The 16,696-nt window shown below is 39.9% G+C and overlaps 1 protein-coding gene across 6 annotated transcripts in view; it reads left to right on the forward strand.

Annotated features, from left to right (window-relative positions):
- Positions 1 to 16,696, forward strand: part of CEMIP2 (cell migration inducing hyaluronidase 2) — a 123,908-nt gene that overhangs the window by 32,345 nt on the left and 74,867 nt on the right. For 4 of the 6 annotated variants that reach the window (XM_040620246.1, XM_040620245.1, XM_040620247.1 and 1 more), the window contains exons 7-15: positions 1,070 to 1,239; positions 2,764 to 2,973; positions 3,265 to 3,470; positions 3,615 to 3,684; positions 6,403 to 6,531; positions 9,027 to 9,115; positions 13,506 to 13,637; positions 14,924 to 14,959; positions 16,134 to 16,289. In XM_040620246.1, the coding sequence (XP_040476180.1) occupies positions 1,070 to 1,239; positions 2,764 to 2,973; positions 3,265 to 3,470; positions 3,615 to 3,684; positions 6,403 to 6,531; positions 9,027 to 9,115; positions 13,506 to 13,637; positions 14,924 to 14,959; positions 16,134 to 16,289 (1,198 nt within the window). The remainder of the gene's footprint in view (positions 1 to 1,069; positions 1,240 to 2,763; positions 2,974 to 3,264; positions 3,471 to 3,614; positions 3,685 to 6,402; positions 6,532 to 9,026; positions 9,116 to 13,505; positions 13,638 to 14,923; positions 14,960 to 16,133; positions 16,290 to 16,696) is intronic. The other 2 variants (XM_040620248.1, XM_040620249.1) reach the window with 1 other exon arrangement.

Raw genomic sequence — 16,696 nt, forward strand, 5'->3', positions numbered from 1 at the left:
AAAGAGGTTTTGCTTTAAAAAAAAAAATAGGACGATTGGCTCACTTGGCACTTTCTCTCTGTGTTTCATTCAGTGTTGTACTTTTCCTTCTTGATAATATAGAGCATAAGCAGAAAACCCAAAAAACTATGTTACCATCTGGCATTAATTTTGTTTGGAAATTCTCACTCTTGTTAACAAGTCTACATGATAATGAATCTCCCATGATCTCAACTGCTTGATTTATTTGTATTTTTCCTTCCTGAGGTTATGTAATAAAAACATCGGAGAGGGGCGCCTGGGTGGCACAGCGGTTAAGCGTCTGCCTTCGGCTCAGGGCGTGATCCTAGCGTTATGGGATCGAGCCCCACATCAGGCTCCTCCGCTATAAGCCTGCTTCTTCCTCTCCCACTCCCCCTGCTTGTGTTCTCCCTCTCGCTGGCTGTCTCTATCTCTGTCAGATAAATAAATAAAATCTTTAAAAAAAAAAAAAACATCGGAGAAAAGCTCATTATTAAAGTGTTTCTAGACTTCCAAAAAGATGCAAATTTAAAAGAATGCATACAAATATTAAAATAAGAAGAAATAGGAAAGGAAATATGGTAATGTTTGTACTGTTAACATTTAAATGCATGTTACTTTAGCTTTGAAGTAAAAGCAAAAACAACGTGATACCCCGTTATCAACATCTACAAAAACATTCATTCTTCTGGATTCACCATGCCTTTGGTTCTTCATGTGCCCTCAGGGGATTAGAACAGGAGCATAAGGACAGGAACCTGAGAGAATGAGAGAGAGAGAGACGGGCGGGAGGGGGGGGCGATACTTAGGTAGATTCCAGAATATTGGTGCCATTCAGGAGAGGATTAAGCTCCCTGTCTGTGTGTGGTTTTGACATTGAGTGAATGGTTATAGAGTAAATATTTAAAATCCTTGCTTCCTTTTATTCTGTGATTCTGAGGTATTACGGAATGGAAGCAGACAATAAATTTTGATATCTTGGAGTTGCAGAATAAAGAGGACTGTCTTTTTGGTGTGTTTCATATGTTCTTTTTTAAAGTATTTTTTGTCTCTCGCCCATGTCAATCAGAAGCCCCTCAGTTCCTGCACATGGGTGAGATCACTGATGGTGTAGACATGCGAGCAGAGGTCGGGATTCTCACCCGGAACATTGTAATCCGAGGAGAAATGGAAGACTCATGCTATGCTGGAAACCAGTGCCAATTCTTTGATTATGATACCTTTGGGGGACATGTCATGGTAGGCAAAGATTTAATGAGTTCCTCGGTTGTTAAATACACGTTTGCAAACACTGTCAAGTTTTTTTTTCTTAAAGATTTTTAAAAAATTTATTTATTAGAGAGAATGAACAGGGCAGGGAGGAGCAGAGAGAGAGGGAGAGGCAGACTCCCCACTGAGCAGGGAGCCCAATGTGGGGCTCGATCCTGGGATCAAAGCTGAGCCACCCAGGAGCCCCAAAACTTCCAAGTTTTCAAATGAGATCTATGTGATATTAAAAAGAAATAATATTTTAGTTTTCTCTTCAGTGACGGTGAAGAGATTTTGCATAATTAAAAGAGAAAGTTATATCTTCATTTGGTTGACCTCCACCTGTAGTTAAACCATTTTGTCTCAAGCATGCAGTCTCTGAAAGGATCAAATGAGTCTTTTTAAAACTTGATATTATGGGGGCGCCTGGGTGGCTCAGTCGTTAAGCATCTACCTTCAGCTCAGGGCGTGATCCCGGTGTTCTGGGATCGAGCCCCGCATCAGGCTCCTCCTCCGCTGGGAGCCTGCTTCTTCCTCTCCCACTCCCCTGCTGTGTTCCCTCTCTCGCTGGCTGTCTCTCTGTCACATAAATAAATAAAATCTTTAAAAAAAAACAAACCACAACAAAAAACTTGATATTATGAAAGGGTAAGCAGTAGTGATATGCACATACAAAATATCTTTCTGTAAAAATATTTTTTGTATGCAGATTTTTCTTCTGTAAAAGTATTGAGCACTTGCCACATGGGAAGCCTTGCACTGCATTCTAATTGGACGTGATTGGACTTCTGGGCTGAGTTTTGGCTACATGTGTTTTAAAATCAGTTTTTTTTGCCCTTGAGTAGGTTTTGGCTGTTAGCAGCATTTCTGTTACACTGTGTTCTAAAATGTTGGTCCGTGTTATTCCTTTGTTTTTAGTATCATGATTAAAAACCCAGTGTTTAAAAATAGAGTGCTGAAATTGTGGATCACAGATAAATTTTTAAAAAGAACTGAAGTAAATAATATTATGTGCTAAAACATTGAGGGAAGATTTACAAATAACTATTTTTCGAACTGTGGTGGAGGTTATAGAAATGAAAGAACAAGACAAGACTGGAAATGACCAAAATATTTGAACAAACCAAAACACAGTACATATATAGAAATCATTTCTGTAGCTTTCCTGGTTACATTTCCTTTTATTCTTAATTAGAGGCTATTTTTTATGGCTCCTTGAAGTACTCACTTATGTTAAGAAGCATTTGCTGGGGCACCCAGCTGGTTCAGTCAGTAGAGCATGTGACTCCTGCTCTCGTGAGTTCGAGTCCTACCTTGGGCATAGAGATTACTTAGAAGAAGAAAAAAAGAAGCATTTGCTAAATTAGTAACTGGAGATCCAGGAAAGCAGGGTGCCAAAGAAAAGAAATACTTTAATATGCATTCTCCTTTAGACATTTTCTATTAGAACCATATTTTTTGCTACTTGAATATTCCAAAGTGTATTGGTTTGATTTCGGTTATCTCGTCCTCCAGATAAGGAAAAATTTCACTTCCGTCCATCTTTCTTACGTGGAATTGAAACACATGGGTCAGCAGCAGCTGGGGCGGTATCCTGTTCATTTTCACCTGTGTGGAGACGTGGATTACAAGGGGGGGTACAGACACGAGACATTTGTGGATGGCTTATCTATTCATCACAGCTTCTCCCGCTGCATCACTGTGCACGGGACCAACGGTCTGCTGGTGCGTAGCCTGTCACTACGCTGACGCATAGTTACTCTCCTTCATTGTCACAACCTCTCCATTTGATGTAAATGCTTGTAGCACATGCCTTACTCTGTCCTCCTTTGACTGAAAATTCTGATGTTTTTCTCTGTTAAGAGATCGGTAACACCTGGCATTTGGGTTTGCCCCTTCAGTTAAGATGAAAACTTCCCTTTGCGTCTGTACTGAGCATGCTATATGGATAGCATTTGTCACTTAAACCCTGATCAACCATGTTACCAATGACATTACACATTTGTGTTTCTGCAGATTAAAGACACAATCGGATTTGACGCACTGGGTCATTGTTTCTTTTTGGAAGACGGTGTCGAGCAGAGAAATACTTTGTTCCACAATCTGGGCCTCCTCACCAAACCCGGCACCCTCCTCCCCACTGACAGAAATAGCTCCATGTGCACCACCATGAGAGACAAGGTGTTTGGCACTTATGTCCCTGTGCCTGCCACGGACTGCATGTGAGTAACTGGTAGAGAGAGAGAGACTCATGAGTGATGCTCAAGGCCTTTGACTTTGGGGGAAGGTGTTCTGGGGGAAGTTTTTTAGTGGGCAGGATTTTTGCATGACTGATGTTTAAGTCACTTTTAAAAAATGCCTTGCAGGGCTGTTTCAACTTTCTGGATTGCTCATCCCAACAATAACCTGATTAGTAATGCAGCTGCAGGCTCGCAGGTAAGTAATAGCAAATGCTTTCAGTTGTTTGGTATTCACGTTTAGAAGTATTCCGGTTTATAGGGATGTGAGGTCATGTGTGACAATCCAGCTCGAGCACAGCGATGTTTTCTGAAACTGCTTATTTCATTGAAAGCAGGATATGGTTGAGATGGTTCTTTTGTTTCTTCTGCGTCATTCATGCCACTTGGTATTTATGAGTGTGGAAAGACAGATGCCAAATGGAGGAAGAGAGGTGGGGCCGATGTGTGGGGTTATCGGACCTGCAGAGTGCATTTTAGTGGACCACGTGCAATCTTTCTGGCTTCTTGTAGCTAAGTCACGCGTGGCCAAGTGCCTGATCATTTCAGTTTTCAGTTTTGATGAACAAAGAAAGCCTTAGCTTTTCTTTACGGGAATGGATTGTTCTGTAGAACATTATGACAGTGGTCACACTAGTCAAAGCATACTTCCTTTTGTTCACTGAAGGGCTCATACACACTCAGGGGCTTCATCTCCTTGGTGAAACAGCTAAACTCAGTGCCTTAAATTAACTGTGTGCCTTGAATTATTTCAGAGACATGTACACATACAAGAATAACTTAAGAGAATAAATGAACTATTTTTGGATGGCAGAAATGTCTCCTGGATAAACTTGGGAGAGATTTACATTTATAATTGAGTGTGATTTAAAACTGTTAATTTATAATGGAAGAGCGAATCTTGAAGACATTATACTATTATGATTATGTCTGTGCTGCAAAGCTTAGGACAGAAATATGAGCTTTGCAGCAACGCCTAACTATTCATATTTGTATATTTTGGCTATTAAAATGTTTAAAAGGAAAGAGGTACCTAGCATTATTTCCCAAGACTAAGTAAAAGAGTAGTGGAAGGGAGTATTTCTTCCACATAACTAGAATATGGGCATCACTGGGTGATGGTGGAATTCACTTCTGTGATTTTCCTTAAAAACATAAAATTCTTACTTAACCTGGACATCTAATCATTTCAGGTTTCCATCCTTTCATTTTTCATCAAATGTTTGTTGAGCCTCTATCAAGTTTGTACTGAGAGTTTCTAATTAGAAGATGAGTTTTGGGGCCAAGATGGCCTCGGGTTTGATACGCAGCCTTACCCTGGGATCATCTTCTGATCTGTGTTACATTTCAAATGAATAGTCAGAGCAGAGGTTCCTTTCAGCTTGTTTCAGAAGTCACGGGTTGAAGATGAAAGCAAATTGCCAATGGTTCATGAAAAAATGTAAGACGAGGTTGCCAGAAACCCTTCCTAGGGCTCATGTGAGACACGAAGAAAGAGGGTCTCTCGTTTTCCATCTTATGTTCGTTCTTCTTCCTTTTCATTCTGTGAGTTCTTTCTTTTCTTTCTAGAAAAACTGTTCCAGTAAAACTCATGTTTTGGCAAGGGTTTTCCTCCCAAAATAAATCAAACTCTTTCTTCTTGTACGTTTCCACTGCCTTTTACAAAGCTCCCTTTACCTGTTTTGACACCACAGTGTTTAACAGGAAACAGCTGCTACCCCCTTGATCCCCCCCCACGACTCCTTTGAGTCCTGGGAGGGTTTGCTCTACCCTCAGCTTTTAGGGCTGTGGTATGGGGCCTCCAGGTCTTCTGTGCTCTGTTTTGTGCCCCGAAGAGTAGAGGAGGCAAAGACATTTTGTCAGGGTAGTTTGTTTTAGGAAGACCCATCTCTAAGCCTTTATCGTGGAAAAATGTTAAATATTGCACTCATTTTGGTGGATATGGTATGTTTGCTTCCCACAATTCATCTCTCTGTGCTTCTAAAAAACTTTGTTACAATGAATGTGATACCTAATACATATATTTTAGTTCTCTATTTCCCATGAGACTGAATTCTTTGAGAATAGCCTTATCCTACACCTGGCACAGAGTGGTCACTAAACAAATGTTTGCCGCACGTGACTCTATAGCATAGTTTTGGACTTTATGTTAAAGTAAGAACAACCTATTCAATCAAAGTTCTATCGCATGAACTCGTTCTTTGCATCAGGCTGGTTTTTAATTAAAATGTAAAATAAAACACTTGTTGTGGGGATTAAGACCACGAGTTTTGATTTTTATATCTCATTTTGAGTGTCAGACATTATGAAAACTGGTCTGCTACTCCTGTTAAGGTCAGTAATACTGAAAGTGAACAGACAGGATCCAGACTGAGACAGCATCCTGATTCATGCGTGTGGTGGTTTTTTCTCTTTGGCAAAAATCTGCCTCGGGACAGGAAGGGCAGTGGAGTTGTTTGAAAGAAGTCAGTGAGCTCTGCGTGTTGGCGGATGGTTGTTTAATGAGTATGACTCATCTATTGATCAGGTTTGGAGGTAAACAGAAAAACACTCATTACTAAAAGGCCGTGCTGTCCTGGTCACATGGAAGGAAGGAAGGCTTGCTTGGTTCTCATTCTGCATAACTTTTGAAAGTAGATAATGTTGGGAGAAGTATATTTTGAAAATGAGTTTTGGTATCAGCAATTACTTCTATCCGGTACTGCAAGCAGAATTAAATTTGTTTTTTAAAGCCTGATTATAATGGCTCTGAGCGCGCTGGATGAGTGCACAACTTTCCTCGTCAACTCTGAGCCCGAAACAATGAAAAATTAGTGTTGAAAAGATTCAGTTTGCTTACAAAGCACTTCGTTTAATGAGCGTGTATCCTAGAGTGGCTTCATAAAGTAAGGCTTTGATCTTGCCCTTTCAATGACAGGATGCTGGAATATGGTATTTATTCCACAAGGAACCTACGGGGGAATCCAGTGGATTGCAGCTCTTAGCAAAACCAGAACTCACTCCATTGGGAATATTTTATAACAACAGAGTCCATTCAAGTTTTAAGGTAGGTTCCTAGGTTTTAACAAAATCAGTTCATGTGATTTCCTGGGTGAAGGATGGAATGCTGAGAAATGCAAGTGAGAAATGTCCATTTTCGGTAAAACTTGTCATCAGAAAAAGTAATTTGTGATTAAAGAAGCAGACCCATAACCCTTCCACATTCAGGATTATGTGCAATACCCCATTTATACACGCACAGGCATAGCCATCCACACAACGCGTGTGCATACAATCTGAATAATTATAATGATGGACTTGATCCCTGTGCCCTTGTCCCCTCCCTCATTCCTTCCTTCCCTCCCTCCCACCTTCTTTCCAATCGTTAGTATCATGTTTTAGGGATGTACACATTAGATAAGAAGTATACTTTCTCCTCTCAGTTCACAGTGTCAGTAGAGTCCTCTTGGGTGTTTAATACTAATTATGTAGTAAAATATTGTTTATGATATTTGACCTAACTTAAAATGATGCAGATCAAGTAAACAGAAGGCCACTTAGGAAGTCCAGTTTCCACGATATTTAGCTTTCATCCCCACCCTTGAGAGATAACTCTGTTTGCCTCATTTTGTGCTCACACGGCCCTTTGATATTTTCATTTCTGTGATACAGTGCCTACCCTGATGTGCTCCACATCAAAGTTCAATTAATACTTCCCATTTCTGGTACTGAGAGGATGCTTTAGAAACCTAAGTGTGCTATAATTTGAAGAGTGGAATCACTTGAAGACTTGAGAGAGCAAAAACACCTTAGTCAGAATTTTTTTTGTGTGTGAGCGGAGTAGCTGATTAAGGCGAATCATTGTTGAGAGTACCATTTCAAAGTGGAAATCCTCAAAATTTTCTAATTATAGTGGTATAAAAAAACATCTCATTCTAATTAATTTTTAATGCCCAATGCCATGAGGATGTGTAGAAATCTATTAATTATAAGAATATGAGTTCTAAATAATGAGTGGATGATTAGGTTTTAATTTGTTTAATTTGGGACTGACTATCCAAAATAATACTTTTATAGCCAAGGCAAACCCAACCCTGGGAGTCCTCTGAGAGTAACCTGTCATCTTTGAATCAGTCATAAATACAGCAACGCTGACCCTTCTGCTTCGGTTGCTTATGCTCCCCAAATCTGTATCTAGTACAGGTCAGTCATCGTCTGTCTGACCGCCAACCAAGTACCATTTGGATGGCTCAGGGACACATAAGTAAAATGTGTTCAGAATTAAAAATCCTTATTTTTATCCTCAGACCCATTCCCATATCTCTGTTCTACTAAGTGAAACCACTGGCCACCCAATTTCCCAAACTTAGAAACAAATGAATCTTTATCACTCCCTTTCCCTCACCTTGGACATTTTGTTAATTACTAAAGCTAATCGTGCCTCGTAAAGAAGTCTCACTCTATCCATTTTCCCCCGCTAATGACTGCCACAAATCTAGGTCATCTTAATTTTTCTTCTGGATTATCAAGGTCATGTCCTACCTTATCTCTTAGCGCTCTTTTTGTCCTTTATTTATTTATTTATTTATTTATTTATTTATTTATTTATACTTAACATAGAATATATTATTTGTTTCAGAGGTAGAATTTAGTGGTTCATTAGTTGCATATAACACCCAGTACTCATTGCATCAGGTGCCCTCCTTAATACCCATAACGCAATTACCCCATCTTTATCCCTTTCTAATCCATTATCCGTCCTCTTGGCTAGAGCTTTTGTTCTTAACATGCAGTTAATTACATTGCCTTTATTAAAAGCCCCATTGAATTGACGCTGATGTATCAACTCTACGTTGTCTGCCATTTGCTTCTCTTTAGCATTCTTCCTTGCCTTTCCTCCTCCCTCCATCCATTTCCTGGGAGTCCATCTGAGACTTTCTTCTCAGGTGGGTCACGCTCTCCCTCATCTCCAGTCTTTTTGTACAAACGATTTCCTTGAGTCCTTTCCTCTGGGCTCTTCAGCTGCTTCCCACGCAGTCCCCGCCCTTCATCCCAACCCATTCTTTTGTGTGGTTATGTTCTCCCCAACCTGGTTCAGCTTTAGGAGGTCACTGCTTTGCGGGGACCTCCCCTGCGTCCCGTGTCTCCCACCTATGAGAAAGATCACAGTGGGTGCCTGTTTTCTGTGTTGCTAAAGCTCCGTCTACTTCCTTCATCATATGCTTCTCATACTGGGTTGTAATTGTTTATTGAATTGCACGTCTTCCTGCTAGCTTCTGTGTCAGCAACAGCAGAGACCATGGCTTTCTTGTTAATGTATCATGCTTGGTGCCTCCCATAAGGTAGGCACTAAATCAATATTTGTGGAATGACTGATTGAATAAAATTATATGAAGTAAAATATCCAGAAAAGTAATTGTTTTCATAAAACCTTTGCTGTTTGTTCCTTTCCCCTCGTTTTGGTGGATGTGAGAAGCTACAACTAATTTTCATGAATCCTCATATATACGTAGATCTAACTTAGGTTTCATACTCATTTCGGTCCATTATTATATTTTCCAGGCTGGCTTATTTATTGACAAAGGTGTCAAAACAACCAACGCCAGTGCGGCAGACCCAAGGGAGTACCTCTGTTTGGATAACAGTGCAAGGTAGAGCTCGTCCTCTGACCCTACACTCTGGCCGTATCTTGCTAAAGCAAAACTTCCTGAGTTAAGCCATTGTGCTCTCTTCTCCACTAACGTTTAAACTGAAGTTTTCAAGGTTTGCAGGAGGGTATTGGGAAAAACATTGTTTTCTGTTGTTCTACGTCCTGTGGTTGGTTGGTTGGTTTTAAAATCTTACTGAGATGCCAAAGAAATCAGTACTTTCTCCATTTTTTTCACAGTTGTAAATTGATGTTAGAGAGAGATGCAGAAGGAGAAAGAAAAAAGGAGAGAGAGATGTTGAAAACAGGCCTACATTTGGCCTGAAGTAGAACATGATTCATTGAAAAAACGAGCTAAGATGTTTTAGTGTCATTCCTGAAAACCAAGGCATGTAGAATTTATTGTTAGTGGTCAAAATGGAACGTTGCATTGAATGTATTTCACAGGGAAAGGTCTTGAACTTGATGAGCAAGCTAGTTTGGTTCAGTTGTCTGTAGTCACAGAGTCCCATCATCGCTGGGCTCTATGTTGCTCTCCTTTATAACCACAGAATGTGGTTGGAATAGGGAGAACATTTCAGCAAAATTCTCGTACATGCTAAATAAGAGCCAAAATCAATAACATGTCTCCAATGGAATTAAGAGTTTCTGGAAAAGAGATAGCAACTTAAAGTCCTATTCAGCAGAAACTGCGTGTGTGTTATTTTCCGATACTTCAAGTTGACTGACCAGCGTCCGGTTTTGAAAGGGTGCTAGATTTAAGAGACTCTGTTGATAGACATTTAAGAAAAAGATGCCAGGCCCTGTTGTTCACAAGGGAATAAGATAAGAGCCACACTGTAGGTCGGTGAGTGCATTTATGTGCGAGGCAGGATTCTTGCAACACAGTAATAAAGCATGAGGTCAGGAGAAAACTGGGCAAAGTACAGTTAGTAAAATTACTCATCAGGATTCCTTAAAGGTCAAGTTGAGCCTGAAATATCTTCAGGCAACGATCAGATGGCATTTGAGAAGCCAAGAAACTATGGACATTATTTAAATAAAACACAAGTTGCCAGATACCTAACAGCTGAGTGAGATATGAAATGGGAAAAGAAGAGATAAACTTTAAAAAGAAAAAGGAGCATAGAGATGACAACCAACGATGAACCAAGAAGAGAATATTAACTGGCAAAACAAAGAAATCTTTGCTAGCAGGACACTGGTGCTTTTTAAGAGTTTATTTTAACTGGTAGAACTAATAGTGTGTACTTTGCTTAGTGTTAACAGAAAGGTCCTTAAACACACCACAGTTGACTCTCCCTGCCCTAAAAAATGATGTGTGTGTATGAGTGGATGGATGAGAATATATATTTCAGAGTTCATGAGAATTCTGAATTAATTAGAATTAATTAGACTTGCCAATAAAACAGTTTATCCATCATGGCCTGAGAAGTTCTTTACCGGGTATGTGTATATGATACTATGATGATGGTAGTTTTTTCTCTGCTCTTCATTATTTCTCTTGCCAGTTTCTAAATGCATACATATTAGGAATTAGACTCCATGTGGAAGTTGTTATTGAAAAGAACTGATTATAGAAGATGAGTAACAAGACATTTGGCAGCTGGTGTATACATTTAATTTTGTATAAACTAACGTGTAGACTAGGCCCACATGCATTCATGCAGTCCAGACATGAGTAAAAATGATAAAACTCTAACACAATGAGTAATAAGCCAGCCCATGAATTAAACATCAGGCTCATGGGATCCAGAAGGTATTTAGTCTGTTCAACAAAGGGGAAGTTGACTCAACAGTTAATCAGATGAGCCTTTCCTTGTGTCTTCAAGATGAGAAACGACAGGCATCCAAAGATGGGAAATTGTAACGCGGGAAAACTCTTGGTTTGAGATTGGGACATTTCATCCAATGGAACGAAAGAGCATGAAAACCAACTAGTATTTAAAGCCGAGGACAATTAAGGGAGGTTGGAAATCATGCTGAAAGCTCATGGATGAGGATGAGAAAAATTGGGAAAGTTAACTATCATCTACACATCAAGTGGGAAAGAGGTTGAAAATAAGGAGTATCCAAGCAAATGGTCAACAATTGATGTATATGGACAGGAATTTCAGAAGAGACAAGATGGCGGCAGCAATGTTGCATTAGGATACTTTTTTTTTTTTTTTTTTGGCCGGCTTTTAGAACATTGTATAGTTTTCTTTCCAGAACTCTTCCATCTGCCTGATATTATGTAATGACTGTGAAGCTGTCTGCCAGCATCCGCAATGCCAGAGGGTGGGTGACGGCTTAGAGTCAGACTTTTCACCCCTTAGCTCAGAGCTATTTAGTGTAAGGGTCATATACACAGTCAAAGGGCGGATATAACACTTGCCAGACTGGTCTCCTGTGGTCCATTGTCGCCAGTCCTTTCACCAAGTAGCAGCTAGTGACCAGTTAAAAAAAAAAGAAGGTGAAATCTAGTTGTATCACTCCCTGCTTCCCTGCTTCTGAAGATTTACCATCACGTCTGTCTGTCTGTCTGTCTGTTTATCCACCTGCTTTATTGAGGTATGATTACCATGTAACTGTGCATATTTAATGTATACAACTCGGGGAGTTGGAGATAGGTATACACCCATGAAACCATCACCACCATCAGGGTCATAGACACAGCCATCACCTCCCAAAGTTTTCCCCCACTTCCTTTATCATTTAAAAAATTTAGGAATATTTTTTATGTATCTGTGGTAAGAGTATTTACCCTAAGATCTACTCTCTTAGCAAATGTTAAGTGCACAATAGAGGATTATTAGCTATGGGCACCATGCTGTACGGTAGATCTCTAGACTTTATTTATTTTGCACAGGGGCACCTGGGTGGCTCAGTTGGTTGAGTCGACTCTTGATTTCAGCTCAGGGTCGTGAGATCGAGCCCTGTGTGGTGGTCTCACTGAGCGTGGAACCTGTTTCAGATTCTTCCTCTCTCTCTCCCTCTGCCCCTTCTAGCCTAGGCACATGCACACATGTTCTCTCTCTCTCTCAAAAAAAATTGTAATTTATTTATCTTGCATAAGTAAAACTTTATACCCTTTGGCCATCACCTGCCTGTACCCTGCTCCCCCCAGGTCCTTACAGCCAGTATTCTGTGCTCTGTTTTTCCCACTGTATTTAGAATAAAGAACCACGTCCTTGCCTGGTACATGCTCGGCTCTCTATCCTCTGCCCCATGCTTTTTCTATTTTTCTATTTTTTTTTAAGATTTTACTTATTTATTAGAGAGAGAGAGAGAGAGAGTGAGCACAAGCAGGGGGAGCTACAGGCAGAAGGAGAAGCAAGACTCCCCACTGAGCAGGGAGCCTCATTCGGGGCTCAATCCCAGGACCCTGGGATCATGACCTGAGCCAAAGGCAGATGCTTAACCAACTGAGCCACCCAGGTGCCCCTGCCCCAAGCTTTTTACTCTCCAGCCAACTTGCTTGTTCTCTGAATGTACCAAGCTCAGCCATGACCAAGGACTTTGCACTTGCTGTTCTCTGGCTGCTTCTCCTATCGCAGCACCTACTGTGTGCCAGCAACCAAGGTAGTGGCATTTGAGCAAATGGTATTTCCTGATTGCATGTTTGAAAATCTCAAACTGCTGAATTGGTTTTCGGAAAGCTCTCTAGTTTGTCCCCCCCTACCAAGCTTTGTAAGATTAAGATAGAAATGATCTTTAAAAAAAAAAAAAAAAAATAGGTGACCTTGTGGAATTATTAATTTGATCTGTTATAGGGGATGGTTTTGACACCAATTTTTGACCTTTTTATTAACTGTTTTAAAAGGAACAGAATAAAAGGTAAAATTCAGTCTCTGTAATGAATAAGTTAATTAAATACAATCTGTCTTAAATTTAGGCATGTTTAAGATCTTGTACTAGTTTTATCTCTGTATCTAAAACATTTCATCAGCACACAACTCAAATAATATTCTAGTTCACATATACGTATGTTGAAATACCTGACGAATTTATTCAGTATGTTTATATTCGTATTGCATAGCTTAAGAATTTGTGAAAACATACCAGATTTCCTGGTCTTCGGGTTTTTTGTTGGTGGTGGTGGTGGTTTGTTTGTTTCGAAATGGTTTTAGTGCTTAGACTATTCTGCAGTGTCCCATTCTATAATATAAATTGATTTAAAAAAACAACTAAGAAGTTATGAAAGCAGTTCTCTGGAATCTTGTGTAAATAAATGTAAATTTTTTTTAATATCTGGAATACAAATAATGAATTTGTAAGTTGTGCCTCAAGGTTCTGTTTGTTTTGGTCAAATATAAATCCTGCCTTTTGACACTTAAGCTTACAATTGTAAATAGTTGGTTTCCAATACTTTTTTAAAAAGTTTTTTTTTTTTTTTTTTTTTAAACCCCAAGGTTTAGGCCTCATCAGGATGCAGACCCTGAAAAGCCACGCGTTGCTGCTTTAATTGACAGGCTCATTTCTTTTAAAAATAATGACAACGGAGCTTGGGTCAGAGGGGGAGACATCATCGTTCAGAATTCAGCGTAGGTATTCCCTGCAAAGTCATTATCTGATAATACCAATGTATGTATGAATTTATTTATTTATTTTTCAGTGTATTTATTTTTTAAGGCTATTAAAAAAGCCAGCGTACTAAAAGTACAGTGATAGTTTCTGGAATTCTACTATTATTATTATTTTTAAGTTTATTTTTGGTCATCTCTACATTCAACGTGGGGCTCGAACTCACAACTCTGAGATCAAGGGTTGCACACTCTTCTGCCTGAGCCAGCCAGGCGCCCCTGGAATCATATTATTATTACGAAGAGACAGGGTGAGCTCTGAGGAAGTGCGCTCGCGCTCACAGACTGCAAATGTTTGGAATCGTCTCATTCTGCTGCTTTTATTGGAACTGAACTTGTCTGGTGACATCAGAGTTTTTTGATGAGATTGAGCAGAAGCTGGGGATTTAACTTCATAGAACAAACATGGTCTATGTCAGAGAGCTAAATAAAGATTTTGAAACTACCTGGATCTTTTTCCTTTCCTTTTGGAAACTCAAAAGTTTTCCTGATGCTTCTCCACTGCCATTCAAAACAAAAGTTGTGAATTCCACCTTAATAAGTCTGTTGACTTCTGTCTTAACATGACTTGAGGCAGTAAGCGTCTCACTTTTTTCCCATTTGTATAATTTTAGGAGAAGTCTTGATGTACGTTGAGCTAAGAGTTGGTGTTCAAGAGTCTAGAAAAACATGTTTTTTCTGGCTGGCACAGATGTTAGCTCCTTGGCATTTTACTGTCACCTCTGACTTTCATCGTGCAAAAAAATGAATTCTGTATTACGTCTGTAGAAGTAGCTTGGGTATTAGTGTTGAAAATTTTGAGGAGGATACCAAGATCTAATTGTTTTCAAAAATAATTATTAAAGTAACAATTATAGTGCAGACTATAGGCTGCTGTACTCTGTGCCAGGCACTGTCCTAAAGGGTGGGATTAATTAGTATGTTTAATGCCCTTGAGTATCGGTGAGGAGGGTTATGTTACTGCTTCAACTTCTAGGTGGGCAAACTGAGGAAGAGTCAGGTTGAGTCCCTTGCCCAAGGTCACAGAGGGTCACGCAGCGGGAAATCGGCAAAGCCAAGATTTGAACTGGGCTCCTTCACTGTGGAGTCTGTGCTTTTGGCTATTGGGAATTGAAACGCTTTCTGTGGTCTTTGAGAGTAAACATTGGAACCTTCTGGGTTTCCTAAAACTTGAATACTGAGAGAAATTACCTCTTGTTACATGAGGTGGTAAATTAAATGTTCTTTTATTCTCTTTTCTCTTATAGATTTGCAGATAATGGAATAGGGCTGACCTTTGCCAGGTTTGTAGTCACTTTAAAAATACTTCCTTGATTATTTTAAAGCTGTAAGATAAAATAGCCCGGGGTTTTTTGTTTTTGTTTGATTGGACATAGGAATGTTTTATCATTATGTTAGCATTAAAAAAACACCCATTTCCCAATACCACTAGAGGGCCAAAAATAGATTTTTCTTAATTAATTGAATTTGTACCAAAGTTGGAGGTTAATATAGCTGGAATTCCATAGAAAGGTAGGCCCGTCAAATTTTTTGCTTAGAAGGAAACACTTGAGGGGTGCCTCAGTCAGTTGAGCGTCTGCGTTTGGCTCAGGTCATGATCCCAGGGTGCTGGGATGGTATCCCGGCATCAGGCTCCTTGCTCAGCGGGGAGCCTGCTTCTCCATCTCCGCCCCTCCCCCCTGCTTGTGCACGTCCTTGCTCTTTCTCTCTCTCTGTCAAATAAATAAATAAAATCTTCAAAAAAGAGAAAAGAAGAAGAAGAAAACACTTGAGAGGAAGGGAATAACAGTTGGGAACATATTAAATAACTTCTTTCTTAGATGCTGGTCTAACTTTGCAGTGATCTTTAAGACCTGAACTTTTTATGTGCCATATTTGTCTCCGGACAGCAGTTCTTTTGGCTGCTGTCTTAAACACGCTTGCCCTCGAACTGTTACATTCAGAGCAAGTTCATTCTCCCATGTGCAGTGCTGTTGCTCGAGACTAAACTAATCCTTTGTTGCTACTAAATGCAGTTTCATCTCTTTACTCTGCAAACCATGTATTGATTTCTATGAGGTACGGTTCACAGTTTAGAAGGACTTTTTGATGACTTGATAATCTGTATTTGAAAAAACTCCTGGCTGCTTTGAAAACTTTTAGCTTTTTCGGTATAGCTTGCCTTTTTTTTTTTTTTTTTAAAGATTCAATTTATTTATTTATTAGAGAGCGAGAGAGAGTGAGAGAGCACAAGCAGAGGGAGCAGCAGGCAGAGGGAGAAGGAGAAACAGATTCCCCATTGAGCAGGGAGCCCGATGTGGGACTTGATCCCAGGACCGTGAGATCATGATCTGAGCCAAAGGCAGATGCCCATCCGACTGAGCCTCCCAGGTGTCCCCAGCTATCGCTTGCCTTTATCTGAGGGTCAGTTTCAATCTCCTGGAGAGGGGATGGTAATGGTTTTACTCCTTTTCACAGCGATGGAAGCTTTCCAAGTGATGAAGGTTCCAGCCAGGAAGTATCTGAGTCTCTCTTTGTTGGGGAGAGCAGGAATTACGGCTTCCAGGGAGGTCAGAACAAGTATATGGGCACTGGAGGAATAGACCAGAAGCCCCGGACCCTGCCTCGGAACAGGTAAGCATTGCTTAACAGCGGACTGTTATATTTGAACAAGAAATGAAAACCTAACCCTTATGCACATTTCTAATATTAATCCTGGATGGATTGGTTCCCACTGTGACACTTTTCCCACCTTACCTGATTACCTCTATTATTATTTTTGGTACTGTTGCTATTACAGTTGTATATATTATCTTCTGGAATTCTGGAGCATTTAACGGTCAAATGCTTTATAGATTTCGTTATCAATTGTTTAACGAAGGAAGCTATCTCAGTTTTCCATTCCTTGCATGAGGCCTTCTATAAGCTGCTGATTTTTTTGTTTTCTTATTTTCTTGAACCACAGAAAGTTGGCCAAACTGTAAACTATGACATGAGGTCACTTTTGCCTCAATTTGTGAGGTTGGTTTGCAGAAATAGCC

Source organism: Ursus maritimus, unplaced genomic scaffold (assembly GCF_017311325.1).
Source record: "Ursus maritimus isolate PB19 unplaced genomic scaffold, ASM1731132v1 scaffold_34, whole genome shotgun sequence".
NCBI classification, from domain to species: domain Eukaryota; kingdom Metazoa; phylum Chordata; class Mammalia; order Carnivora; family Ursidae; genus Ursus; species Ursus maritimus.